The 15,357-nt window shown below is 29.0% G+C and overlaps 1 protein-coding gene across 6 annotated transcripts in view; it reads right to left on the bottom strand.

Moving 5' to 3' along the window:
• The window catches only part of E(bx) (nucleosome-remodeling factor subunit NURF301 E(bx)), a 190,009-nt gene that overhangs the window by 36,837 nt on the left and 137,815 nt on the right, over nucleotides 1-15,357 (bottom strand). For 5 of the 6 annotated variants that reach the window (XM_075363866.1, XM_075363870.1, XM_075363868.1 and 2 more), the window contains exons 28-32: nucleotides 12,624-12,983; nucleotides 6,926-7,250; nucleotides 3,744-3,964; nucleotides 2,984-3,134; nucleotides 1,840-2,122 (exon numbers count right to left, since the gene is read on the bottom strand). In XM_075363866.1, coding sequence (XP_075219981.1) covers nucleotides 1,840-2,122; nucleotides 2,984-3,134; nucleotides 3,744-3,964; nucleotides 6,926-7,250; nucleotides 12,624-12,983 — 1,340 coding nt within the window. The remainder of the gene's footprint in view (nucleotides 1-1,839; nucleotides 2,123-2,983; nucleotides 3,135-3,743; nucleotides 3,965-6,925; nucleotides 7,251-12,623; nucleotides 12,984-15,357) is intronic. The other variant, XM_075363871.1, reaches the window with a different exon arrangement.

The following is a 15,357-nucleotide window of genomic DNA, read 5'->3' as shown; positions in this document are numbered from 1 at the left end:
CTTTAAAGTATTCATATTTAAAAAAATACTCAGAGAAATAACTTTTTTTCTTGATCAATGCTACTTGTATATGTTCCATACAACAAAAAGAATTAAACAGCATAAGAAATCTAACGAAAAAATATAAGGTCACTTTTTCTGAAAGTAATTTTATGAAGCTTCTACCCCCACCCCCTGAAAAAATTGAAGGAGAGTCCATTTTCCCCAAAAATATTTAATTCCAAAAATGAGACTTTGTGTAGAAAATTAAATTTTTGAGCCGTTTCTTTTAGTAAAGACCCAAATATGCTCTTGACATAAAATATAGTATGTAATCTAAAATATGCTTTTGTATGTATGTCTTTAGATTAATGCGGTTTTTTGTTTGAAATTTATTTCTTTAAAAACAAGTAAGTTATTAAAGTTTCTGCAAATTTCAAAAAGTGTAAAACTGGTTGTGTAATCAAAAATGACTGCTAAAAAAAACAAACATGAAGCATCCTAACAATAAAACAACCCCTGTTATCAGCTCTTTAAATGCAGTAAGATTCTCAAACGAGAAAATAAATCTTACTTTACTTACGTACTTTAACTTTATATTGGATGATTTGTTATGGATTGACCCATCAGCAACTTTGCTTGATTTCACACTTGAAATCAATTTTGAAAAGGAAGATGATATGAGGATACTGATGACATAATCATTGAATAAGAACGTTGATAAGGAAATTGAAAGACTGAGTTCCAGAAATCTTTCTAAATACTTCATTACCTGATCAAAAGTCAGCAGCTGCCTGAGCAAGCTTATTTGAAGGAAATATAATGTAAAACTTTTTAATATATAGTATTTTTATGATATAAATTTATTTGGGAAACCTTTTAAGCTACCACCTAGAAAAAGTTGATAACATTCAAATACTATTATTTTATAGATGGAAAAACTCCTTAGAAAAATTAAAAAAATGTATTGGTAAGGGACAAAGGTGAAATAAAAAAAACTAGAAAAATGGATCAACATGTTATGTAACTAAGAATTATATTAATAGAAAAAATATTAAAAATTGTTGAAAGACAAGTAAAAATATGAATGGGCTAAACTAAAACAAATGTAATAAAGTGTAAAAAAAAACTGTATGAAGAATATATATATATTGTATTCTAGCTAATTGAAAGTAGCTGTTTTTAGTTTAAAATCAAATAAACACAATATGACTGACTAGTAATAAAGGAAATGAAGATAGAAAAATAAACTTGAGCGATAAGAAGTGATCTTACAAAAAGAGAACAATAATTACCAATTAAGAGAAACACAAAAAGAATAAGTGAAATACATAGAACAGACTATCCTACAGATCTTCTAAAGGATTTAATATAAAACTTTCTCTCAAAGCTTTCTCATAAATAGATTTATGCCCATTTAATGAACTAAAATGGACCTGCAATTTTTAAATCTAAAAATTCTATCTACCCACCAAAAAAATTCTAATAATAAATACGTTTTCACTATTAAAAAATAAACATTTTACAAACAGCATACCAATGAGATTATGACCCTAATTAGATATTTATGACAGAAGAAAGTGCTATTAGAAAACAATAAAATTCATAGTACAGAAGAGGAAATATTAAAGAGTATCTGGCATTTAAATAATACATATTTACATCCTTAAAAAAAAAGAACAGAAATAACAGATACCATTGAGAATGAAAAAAAATTCTAATGTTAAGACTGACAGTATAATCAGCAATAATAAATAAACTAAATAGTTCACAGATGTAAATGAAAAGGCAACAAAAAAGAATGGTCAAAATTTATGTCTTATATTTTCTACTGAATAAAACACTATAAAAAGAACTTACTTGACATCCTTATTATCAGTCTTAACAGGTTTTTTCTTAGCAGGTTCTAATCCTGATGGTCCATCACTCGGGGACGATGACGGAGGTCTTTTACGATTAGAAGATGATGGCTTAGTTGGTGATGAACATGTTGGCGAAGCTGTGGCAGTATTTACAGTAGTAACAACTGTATTTGATATGGATGATGGTTCTTTCATCTGTTTTTCCTGATATCGTTGCAACTGAAGTAGTTTCTCTTCGATTTCAGGATTTAAATTTTCTTGCCGTAACGCATTCTTTATGCCTAGAGAGGAAAAAAAATAAAAAGTTATATTCAACAGAGTATTTATTCAGAAAGAAGTCCAGGAAATAATCAAAATTATCATTAAAAATGAATCTGCTTTATTTCTAGTGTAGTAAATATCAACTGGAAATCCCACTGACATCTTTTCTGGATCTGCCCTCTTTCTGCTTTACAGCAATGAACTTAGTTATATATTTGGTTATTGGGCTGCCAATCTCAAACCAGCATGTGTAGCTGACTATTGTATAGAAAAAAGTTATTCCAAAAAAGAAAGGCAACAAGCATTACAGCCAGCGGACTACGTAAGGTATGGCTAATTAGAGTGCAGCTGGAACAGTTCCTTACGGCAGGCCTTTCCTCTTTGGATTATAGATAGTAACATAAGTGCTACTATCATCTAATTCCTTCTTTCAAGCTTCTCTCTCAAAACCTGAAATGTCTTCAGCCTATCCAACTCTGTTTATAAATTTCTCTTACTTACTACTCTCTCAATTCATCCTACCCAATACCACCATCAATCATTTGCATTAGTCAAATCATTCTGGTATTTACCTATCCTCTATATGAAAATTTTTTTAAAGACGATCTAACATATCGATCTAACACATAAAGACATCTATGAACATATCTAAAGCATCATGTTTTTGTCTTTGCAATTCTTTTCAGTAAATTTCTATTCTCAGCAAGTATCAAAATAAAAAAAAAAATAAAAAATCATACTACTAACACAGTTTTATATGAACAAATAAAGATGTACTTGGTTCAAGATATGAATCAAAATTGAACACAGTTTTGATCTGTCGTAGGTTGAAAACTGATATTCTACTTAAGAAAAGAACAGATGACTAATATTATACTTACTCTGCTGAATATAGTCAGGTGTTACAACAAATTTGTTTTGTGTAGGCGAGGTTACTGTAGTAACAAGATTTGAACTGCTAACTGTACTTGAGGTTGGAGGCGATAACAACTGTTGCTGTCCATTCACTAGTAAATTCTGCTGTAAATCGACCTAACAAAAGAAAAAAAAAATTCAAACATAATGAGAATAAAGAGCTTAGCATGCTAGGTTCTAGATTAGTTCATCTTAGATTATAATCCTGGCAAGGGTCTGGGATATTTTTAATCACAATCTCATCCATCCTAGCTTCCTTATTAAAATAAATGTAGAATGATAAAGTTCACAATAATGGAATTACATACACACCGTTCAGATTATTTAAAATAATTATTTCCCACAAAAGTAAGTGTAATTATAAGACCTCAAAAAAATTTTGAACATTCCTAATGGTAACCAATGATCAATGAATTACTCCAAGACAGTTTCCTACTCAATGACAATACACACAATAAGCCCCACTTGCTCTAAAGCCAAGATACCTGTAGAGTTAAAACATTATTCTTTATATATATATATATTACAACATGAAAAATTAAACTGTAAATCTAATGAAAAACCATAATTTTAACACCATGCAAAACTATAATCCCAAGATCCTAATAAAAATGTGACAATATTTGTTTAGGTACTATCGATAGCTAATAAACAAATAATTTGACATAATAAAAATAATTAAACATAAAAACTAAAAAAACTGTTACTTATTGAGTTGTACATTACCTGGGAAGGATCTCCTTGATCAACCTGCTGAACGACAACTCTAGCTTTATTTTGTTGTTTACTAGCTTCTTCAGAAGGTGTAGCAGGAGTTTGCGTGGGCGTTGTTGCAGCTGAAGGTGTAGGTTGGGGTGGCTGAGATGCAACTGTTGGTACAGCTGGTTGAACAGCAAGATAAATTTTAGTTGGTCCTAATACACCTTGATTACCAGCCATTGCTTGAGCTGTAAAAAAATACACAATGAATGTATTACCATATTATAATATTGTAGTATTATAATATTATTTAATATATTGTTTATTACTGCGTAATAATTATACAAACCACTTTTTGAGTGAAGTTCCACAGAATACAATATACAAGAAAGCTTACATAATACCCAAACCAAACCATGAATACAGAAGTAATATTGTTATCAAAAACCAAAAACAATAAATAACTCGTATAATCACAGAATCCATATTAAAGCATGTATTCACTTACTAAATATTATAATACACAATACATTTTTAGAAATAAACGATTATTTTATTTATACTGAATCAGAATATAGAGTAAACTTTATATCCTATAACTTTATAATTTACTTAATATTCTGATTAAATGCTGAAAGTTATTTAACATTAATTAATCAATATGATTTAACAAATTTATTTTTCTTAGTATATTCTAGATGTTTATTAAAAATTGACTATTCTATTTGTAATAAATGAATTAAAATTTATTAATATATTATTTTTATTATTATAATCAAAGGGCTGGTTTCTTTCAAATATAAAACAACAGACATGATCTTAAAATATCCTTGCAAACTGTATAGCATGTAACAACTAATCTTTACAGTATAAGATAAAAAATATTTTATAAATAGAATTATTATCTTTACAGTACAATGGTAGATATTATTGTTATTAATATAACTGTATCGCAGGGAAAATATGCTAATGGTCTGCATCATTTGCACACTATAGTTTCAGGTTTGTTTTCTTTTATTTTAATAACAATATGCCAAGTAAAACAACAGACATTATTAGTTGTCATAGTCCAGCTGTTTAATTTAAGGTTATACAGTATGTTACGGCTTTTTTAAATAACTCTTTTAATACCTGTAGATATTACAAAAAAGTAATCGGCAGTTAATAAAAAAAATATGGGAAAATTCCATATATTGCTAAAAGAAATTTAATTTTGCATATAATAAAATGAGTGAAAAAGGCTGAACTCCAGTACTAACTGAAAGAGCAGCAAAATAGTGGGCAGTGCCGATAAAAAGATTTATTAAATTCAATTATGTTATTTTTCAATTCATCCAGGGTATGAAGATTGTTCTTATAAATAGATCCTTTCATTGCTCCCAATAAAAATCTGTGAGTGTAAGATTCAGAATCTCAGAGGGCATATTTGTAATGAAATGAGCCTATCCCCAAAAGCTTAATGCAGAAGATTTAGTAAAACATTATTGCTGTGACACATCGCTCCATCTTGTTGGAAGTATGCTCCATTAATCTCTTTCTCATTTAGTTGGGCAATGAAAGGATGAATTATTTCATTGCAATAACATTTTGAGTCTACCATTTTCTGGAAAAACTGCCTGATAATCTGCTTTACATACCAAAATCCAATTTTTTCATCATGTAATGGTCGTTCCAAGATCTCATGACAATTATTCACAGACCACACCGACTGTTCTGACTGTTGAAATGGCCTGGTAAATGAAACAAATTTAATCTGAAAAAATGTTACATTGCAAACATCTCCTTTTTATTCATAAAATCCAAAAACCACTGGTAATAACCAATATGTTTATGAAAATCAGTATTGTGTAACTGATGCACTGCAGTTACTTTGTACAGGGGTAATTTTAAATGTTTAAGTCAGTGCTATGTGCATATTACTCCTTGAAATTTGTGCTCTCTATGAGACTTTTTTTTCTATTTTGAGCTATGCAATCAGAAATATTATCAAACTTTTCCTCTAACATCACAGATAATCTTCTAGATTTGTGCACGTCCCCTTTGACAGATCCATTTTCTTGGAACTTATCTATTAGGTTTTGGACAGCACTGCAATGTGGAACTTCAATGTCAGGAAAGAAACCTTTAATAAAACATTTTCTTCACATATTCCATATACTCACAATCACAACAGATTTACAACCAAAAAATGCACATTATGATATAAAAGAAAACCATTGTCATAAACATGAAAAAAAAGAAAAAAAAGCTTCAATGATTAAAATAAATAACAATGAAATGTTGAAATCAGCTGTGAACAAACTTAGCTGTTAATTTCACAATTCTGCTGCTTAAAATATCAAAAAAACAAATTAAATTATATTTTACTGATCAAGAAGCAGATGTTTTTGTTTAGATGCACAGTTACATTTATTTAGGATACCTATTACAGTTACATTTAAAGATGTTCGTATCGGAATAAAATATCTGTCCATAAATATCTATATGTATTTATTTATGCAATTCAAACAATGTTCCCATAAAGATATATATACTAAAGATTATTTCAAACCTTAACTTAGTCATTATACAAAGCCTTACTAAGTCGAGAGTTGTTAGCTAATCCATTTTCACTTACATGGATATCTCTCAATGCCAGAAGGGATAAATTGAAGCATTATTCCTTAACAATTAATTTTTGTTGTTCACCTGTATCATAAGTAATTATTAAAATTCTCATTTTCTCTTCTTGCACTCTACTTTAAAATATAAATTCCTTTATCTCTTTCTTCTCTTAGAAACAAATTAAAAGAAAATTAGAATAGAAAAGAGTTTTGTCTCCATCCTTTCTGAATTAAAGCTCATCGTCTTTAGACTTCTAATCTTTTCATAGTTCCCTTATCTTAGATACTTTATTTTTATTATTATTATTATTCTATGTATTCTTAATAAAACTGATGTAGATTTGTTATGAAATGAACATAACATACATGTATGTATGTATGTATACACACACACAAACACATTTGTATTTATATTTTACGTTTGTAATAAATATACCTATACATGTAAAAAAAAATGTATATGATATAGTTACCATTTATTATTTACTGACATATGTATGAAAGAAAATGCAAACCTTTTCAACTACAGTTTAATCAATAACTCCAATAAAGTAAAAGATATTAAACTAATTCTAAAATATCACAATTTAACATACACAAAAATACCTTTTAGTAACTGTTGTTTTACTTGCTGCTGTACAATTGCTAACTGTTGAGGAGTGAAATCAGAACCAGTAAGACCTTGTAAAACAATACGAGGGCCCTGTGGTGTCTGAATAACTTGAGCTGTAATTGCTTTTATTTGTGTACCAGGTGGCTGGCCTGCAAGTAAAGCTTGTTCCTGTTCAGGAGTTAATACATTCGGTAAACTAGGTACACCCTGGACAGTAACAGGAGTTACAGCTCCACCACCAGATTGACCTCCTCCAGCCATACTCGGTGCTACTGCAGCAGCCGCTGGGGTAGGACTTGATACAGTTTTAGACGGACTCTGCAACAGATTATTTACAGTAAAAATATCTATAAATACAAAATAATTAAATAAGAGAAAATTGTGAAAAATATGTTGTTAAAGTACTTATTTTGAGAGCAATACATTAAAAATCCACGTACAAAAAAGCATGCACATATCAATTGAAACAGCAAAATTAAAGAAAGTGAAAATAAACACAAATCTAAGACTATTTACACAAAAACATTCAATTAACAGGTTAAAAAATTGGAAAAATTAATGAAGGTAATCATTTTTTCATGAACAGGAACTGAAGAAGGCTTAATTAGACAACATTTAAAATTTATGATGGTATACAAACAAACAACTGAAAATTTAAAGAAAAGCAAAGCGTTGAATACAAAGCAATATAAGTGTTTAAATGTAGCAATTAGTTTTAAAAAAAAGACATTTAGTAAAATATTAAATTTTCAATTAAGTTGTAAAATAGGAATAAAAAATGAAAATGAACTGAAAACACAAAACAAAAAAGGTCTAAAAAGAAAACAAAATAAGTAAAACAGATATCACTGAGATTTATGAAATTGTTACTTATATAAATGCAAAAATAGCCATTTACATCACAATCTTGGTAAACCAACCATGCAGCAGTCCACAAACAAAGTAATACAGCAACTAGTGTAACTTTTAGGTAAGGTGTTCCTAAATATCTGTTTGGCTGAAGTATACACTCAGTAAATTTAGAAAAAAATTTTTTTTTAATAAAACATTCATCACTAAGGTCATCTTAGCATTTCTACATGAAATTAGGATACAACTTTGCATTCTACTGAAATACTATACTATAAACATCAAACTGTATTTAGGTTTATTTAAGTTTACTGATGAGGAGATAGCAGTTTAACTGCAATTATGACAAATTAAAATGGTATAATTTATAACTTATCCATATTCCTTTATCTTTATGAAGTTACACATCCAGATATAGTGGAACCCATCAGTTTGAAGGACAATTTACCATTTTATCCAAAATTCAAAATTGTAACAAGACTAACTTACTGTTGCCGGCAAAAGCATTTGGTAAACTTCAAATTCATTCTTTTCAATTTTATGGCATAAATGATTTTTTTGTATTCCTATAATTTACTTATTTTACCTTTTTAAAGAAATGAATAATCATGTAAGTAGTATACTAAGGTGAATAACCTCTGAGAAGATTACTTTTCATATACGTTATACATTAAATTTACATTTATGACGAATAATTCTTTTACACTTAAATAATTATTAATTATTCAAGTAGCAAATACAATTCTTTAAACTTAAGTACTTCAATAACCACAAAGTATTACATATCATTTTAAATGGAATTTATTGCTGATTAGCCCATATTGTTTATTTTTTCTTATTAAAACTTATGAATTTTATAGAGCAAATTTTAAGTAAAATAAAGATGGCTAAAATAATATTAATTATTTGAATATACTAAAATTAAAATATAAGATTTCTACTTTATTTATACATCAATAACTAGGTCAAGATTAATGAACAAAATTAAAACTGGCAGTTACATTATGCACTAAACAGTAGCAGAATGAACAATATAAAATATTCAATTAACAACACGCACAAGATAATATTGGTACGCACAATAATGGAAAATCATTTTGGAAAGTTTAAAAATTAACTGTTTTAAAAGTTTCTTCTTTCTGAAGAAGAAATAAATGCATTATATATTGAACCTTGATCATTATTTTCAAAGTCAAAAAAAAGCCACTACTGTAAACGTGGACGAAATCTGCCAAAACTCATTGGTAATTTTACTTTATGTATATTTACTACATATTATTAGTAATATAAAAATAAAAACAAATTAATAATATAACATTAAGAGACTGTAACACAATACATTATAAGCTGCAGAAATGATTTATGTCAACAGAGAAAATTAATGCTGTTTACACAAGTTGGTATCACACTGTGTATCACTTATATATTGGTACTCTCACATATTGGTATACTAAACTTTGATGGGAGTCAAACATCGTCCTGAACTATAAGAAAAGTGTAAAAAAATAAAAGAACATATATAACTAGCTCTCTAATCAAAGAAAATTTTAGAAGAATTCCCAAATATTTGTCATAAGCCACTAACTACTTTCATTAACAATTCAAACTCAAATATGACAAATAATCGTTCACCAAATTCCCACATTACTGAAAAATTGTGTATACATTTCTCATGCGCTACTTTGAGAAAGCTATACAGCTAAAACAGTATGAGAGATATTAAGGTTAAATAGTTAAGGAACTTAAATCAGTTTATCAATGTAAGTATTCATAGACAAGGTGTGTTTGTGTAAAGTAATTTCCATTTTGAATTTGCCACCTACATATATGTGATGTAAACAAATGTCACTCAACAGTCATCTGTTAGCAACAATAGTTAGTAGCTTTAAGTTGTTTACGTTCATCCATTTATAATGAGTGATACAATCTGTGATCCCACAAAGTGTGAAGTAGGACGAGTAATCTGATCTTTGATGGAAAAAAGAAATTCTGTTGCTAAAATTCACAGGCAAATTTGTGATGTTTATAAGCTAAACATTATAAGCGATACTAAACTAAGACAGTGGTGCTGTTCGTTTCAAGAAGGATGAACAAACATTCATGATGATGAACATAGTGGCTGGCCATCAGTGATAACGGATGATTTGATTAAAAAGGTTATGAAAAAATTTGAGAAAACTGGCGCTTCACTGTGTCACAATTTCTTTGATGTTTCCTGATGTTTAACAACCTTTGATTTATGAAGTTTTGACTGGAAACTTGGGCCATAAAGAAATGTGTGCCAGATGGGTACCAAAGATGTTAACTGACTGACATGCATGCATATGCGCACACATACACACACACAAAAACACTTGCTGCATTGCATAAATTTCTGCAGTGTTATTAAAATGAAGGTGATGAATATAGGCGATTTCTTATTCAAACACTGAGACAAAGCAACAGTCAATGCAATGGCCGGTTCATTATCTCCTTGAGTGAAGAAGTTCAAACAAGAATTTAGTGATCGCAGAACTACTGTGAATGCCAACAACAAACAAGCTAAAAATCTTTGAAGCGCTACATAAAAAAACGACATGAAATCCTATCCCACAGGATTTTGTTTTGTTATTTTGCCTTTATAAAATATCTTTAAATAACATTAATTATCACACTATCCGTAAAGTAGTTTACCGGTTTATTATGAACTATATAAAAGTACTTTTTTTTAATAAAACATTTTTATCCACAAATTAAGTTATTGAAATGATTTCAAGTTAATTAAATTATAACAAACTAGAATTATCAAAGTCTTTTCATAAACCTCATAAGACAACATAATCACAAATTATACACTTTATCATTATAATAAATACAGAAACAATTAAATAAAACATAATTAACAGAAACATCACATTTTCTTTTTTAAACTAAATGCAATGTTAAAATGTTAGTGCTACATATTCAATATAAAGTTAATGAGATCAATGATACCATAAAACCAGTTTTTCTTCCAAAAAGTAAAGTGCATTTGGCTGTAATAAGTAAATTTAAAACAAGTATCAACTAGTAATTTAAAGTTTGTAATTGGTTTTTACAACAGAATTTTCTTAATTTTTGTAATAATCATTTTTTTAAAAATTAAAACTAATTTACATGATTAGCTTTTCTACCTTACTATTATAGAAATCTACCATTAATTTTATTGGCCACTCAATGATAACTTTTTAACCTCATAACCAATTCTAAAATGAATACTGCCTAAATATTTTTTCAGTTTAGGAGGCAAATGAAAATCACTGTATGCCAGAACACAGTGGTAATAAGGGTGGGTAGTCATATACTTCCCAGGCAAATTTAAGCAGTTGCAACTGAGTGGATATGTATAAAAATAAAACACTAGTCACTTGACAGTACGCTATGTCATTTATTTTGTAATGTGCAGTGGAGCCAAATAAGAGTTCACTACAGTAAGCATCTTAAATTGCTGTAGTTCCACTTCACCTGAAATCAACAAGAAGTTTTTTCAGTCTCAGAAAAGACATACCATCAATTTCTCTTGAGCATTGTGATTAACTTTGATTTAACAGGAGTTCCTATATGATGCCATTCCACTTATTGGTGTTTCCTTTCAGTAATTTTATGATATATCTATATTCATTACCATAAATAATATGATTAAAAAATTCATCGCTATCTTGTTAATATTTACAGAAGAATGTCCAAGCTACTCTATTTGCTTCCTCCTGTTTTCTTAAATAACTCATCAAATGTGAATCATACATCTATCTCTTATGAAACTCATTCTCAATTTTTTGTTTCAGTTTATCAGTCACAAGAGAGGGTTGCCCACAGCAACTGTCACAAAATTTGATCTCCTTAATTGAACATGATATCATTTTTTTCATGTTTGATTAATTTACCCACTTCACCGCCGTACACATAATTTCCTTACTTGCCAATAAATTTTTATGGGGCAAATTTTTCTTGCATTCAAAAACTACAACACACTTTGAATTCCACATTTGGTAGAATATTTTACTTTCTCAACACTTTCAACACTTGGGAAAAAGTAATAATGAGTAGACCAAATGTTTTCTCAGACCACTTATAACAAAATTTTTATTGTTAGAAGGTCAACCAGCATGAATGCAAGCACAAATGTTCTTTACTTTCTGGATGCCTCAGATATACATCTTGCAGATTTTGAAACGAAAAGATATTACATTAAAATGAAAAATTAATTACAGTGAACAATTAGTTATTAGATATGAAAAAAGATAGTTTAATCGATTTCAATTCAACTAGAATCTAGAATATTAACCAAAAATAGTTAAATAATAATAATGGTGATTTAAACCAAAAAATTTGCATTCCTCATGAACCTCTTAAACACACAATTATAAAGTACCAGAAGAAACGTAAAAGAAAACGGTTCCAGACATTTTTACTTTTAATTTTATTTACCACTAACTTTTTTTTTTTATTTAAAGATCTAAATAGATATTTTTTAATACATAAAACTGAAATAAAATAAATATTCAAATTATTCCACAAAAAAATTTCTGTATTCTATTTCTTTTTTTTTTAAATAACAAACTTAATCTAATGTTTTTACAACTTGTAAACATTAAAATAAAATGTCTGGAATCTTGAACTCAAAATATATACTTTTTTTGCATAAAGTTTAAAAAATATTATCAGTGCAAAACATTCCCAATAAAGGTATGGCCACTACTTACAAACAGATGAACACAATGCAATTATTATTTTCAGCACAAGAAGGGAAAAACCAACTACCAAACGAAACAAATGACAAGCATGTTAACACTTGTATATAAAGTAAAAGGTAGTGGCTCTAACCTGCATAATATTAGTGGAGTTTGTGGTACTAGTAGTGGTGTTGGTGACATTTGATACCGCTGTTGATTTAGTAGGTGTTGAAGTAACTTTACCCTGCGAGGGACTGGTCTTCGTCGGTGATGTCTGGTTTGCAGAAGCACCACCACTGGCAACCGTTGATGACGTCGTTGTAGGGGATTTGATAACTTTGACGGCAGTTTGTGGCTGTTGTTGTGTCTTCAAAATCATATTGGAACTGACTGCAGCACTGCTTTGTGCTGTTCTGATCAGTACTTGTTGGCCGTTGATTGTGGCCAGCTGGGCTTTTCCTGTTGCCAATTGTTGAGCTAAGTTGGCATTACTCACCACCAACTGACCGACCTGCCGTACAAAGTCACCCGATAATTCAATTCCCTTTTTTAACTATCATTATTATTACTATGTTTTGGTTTGCTTTTTTGAACAAAGAGTTACAGTTACGACCCACAAAAATAAAAACAAATACCATAAATAAAATTAATTCTTCATACATAAACAAACTTGACTTTACTCTATCCATCACAAAATAATCAATATGAAAGATATATCACACAATAAATTTTCTTTCTTTGAAATACATTTCAAATAAAATATTTTCTGCATATACATTATGATAAAGCTGAGTCTTGTTTTTTGTAGTTTTTTCCAAGATCTGATTTTCAAAAAAAAATTTTTCAATTTCTGATTTTATTTAAGTGCCTTCAAATTTCTGCAATAAGTAGTTTATTCCTTAAACAATTCTTCCATTATTATCACAAAAGCTCTATATGAATTCTCATCCAAGAAATACTTAATATTAACTTAAAATAAATAAATTCTTATAAACCATCAGTCCAGTATAACTGCTCCTTTTAAGTAATTCTGAAGTACTGCTACAATTTCCCTTCATGGTTTCACCAACATTGTAAATCTCTTTCCAATAATGTTATAGAAAATAACATCTGTGATTATACATTAACAAGTACGAGACCCTTGTTTATTAACACAGCAGAAAACTGAACAACAGCACAGAGCGATAGGAAACATTTAAAATAATAATTATAAGCATTATAAATATGTAAAACAATTTCATCAGATAATGAGTAAGACAAAGAAATGCTATACAGTTCGCAAGTGAGATGTGAACAAAGGGGAGTGTGTGTGAGTATAAGGGTAGGGAGGTAAGAACTGGAGAAAATGATTTATTAAAACAGATCCACCAACTACAGTTCATGTCTACAGCAATGTTTACATGTATATCATATCTGTACACAATACTTATCTCAGAATAAAAAAAAAAAAATACTTTAGTCAAGAATTTTACTTCTATGATTACAATGAAAAAATACATACTTCTATGCAGGGATAATATTGTCTTTTACAACTGACATTATAACTAATAAAATTGATACAGATGAGAATACTGTAGAACAACTCTTTCCTTTTGGAAGTGTAGATAGTTTTCATATCTCAAAATACATCACATGCAATGAGCATTGGTCAAGAAAGCAAAACGTACCAAGATTTTCTTAATTTATAATAATTTGAATTTCATATGTAAATATATACATTTAATTACACCATAAACCACCATTTCTCTTTACTAATTATCATTATAGTTCTATAAAATATTTTATAACATAATTAAAAATTATAATTAATGTTTAAAAATGTTTTCTTTTTGATTTACTCATGATAATGTGAAATTGGCATGAAACTAACACTATACTAATATTATAAAATGAGAGTGCTGTTTTACATCAGAAAGCAGACAGAAACAAACTCATATGTTACAAAGCAAAAAATCCAGTTGCATAATAAACTAATTACATAGGACAAAAAAAAAAAAAAAAAAAAAAAATTGGAACTGAGATAAAAGTAGGTGAAGTAGAATATACTTTTTGTGCTGAATCTTGAAATTAAATCAGTTTTTCTTCATTACCCTCAGATTTTTACGAGGGATGATCAGAAAGTAAGTTACACCCCCTCTATGAAACAAACACACATTTATAAAACAATTTTTTTTTTATTGAACAAAAAACTACGTACTTTTATCTATTTTTCAACATAATCACAAAGTTTTTCAAAACACTTTTTCATACTTGTGACAAGTTTTTCACTTCCACTCACATAAAAATTTTTTCCTATTTCCTTCAACCATTTAAGAACCGCTTTCTTCAGTTCATCATTATTAGTGAACGCTTTTCTCTCAGATCTCACTTGAGAGAAGACCAACAGAGGTGGTAGTCACAGGGCGTTAGGTCAGGGCTATAAGGTGGATGAGACCACACTTCCCACTTGAATTTTTGCAGTAACTCTTTTGTCACATGAGCTGAATGAGGAGTAGGGTTGTTGTGAAGAAAAACGACTCAATCGCTCAATCTTCTGGGAATTTGATCTTTAATGGCTTTACGCAACTCTTTTAAGTTTCACAGAGTAAGATTCGACATTGACAGTTGTTCCTAGAGGCATAAATGTAAAAACTCACACTGTAAAAACTCCCTCAAAATCAAAAAAGACTGTCACACTGAAGAAAGAAAGAGCAGATGCAAAACATTGATGTTTGTGGTTGTCAGTCGACAGATGTGGCACCCATCGTGCACACATCTTATGGTAACAAAGCTCATCATGAATAATTGCAGACACATTACCATAACTGATGTTAAGTTCATTTGCAATCTTTCTAATTTTAATGTGCCAGTTACTCAAGATAATTTTATTCATGCATTCAGTGTTA

Source organism: Lycorma delicatula, chromosome 4 (assembly GCF_047948215.1).
Source record: "Lycorma delicatula isolate Av1 chromosome 4, ASM4794821v1, whole genome shotgun sequence".
In the NCBI taxonomy this organism is placed as follows: domain Eukaryota; kingdom Metazoa; phylum Arthropoda; class Insecta; order Hemiptera; family Fulgoridae; genus Lycorma; species Lycorma delicatula.
The sequence above is the reverse complement of the archived record's forward strand: the minus strand, read 5'-3'. Positions and strand labels throughout refer to the sequence as shown.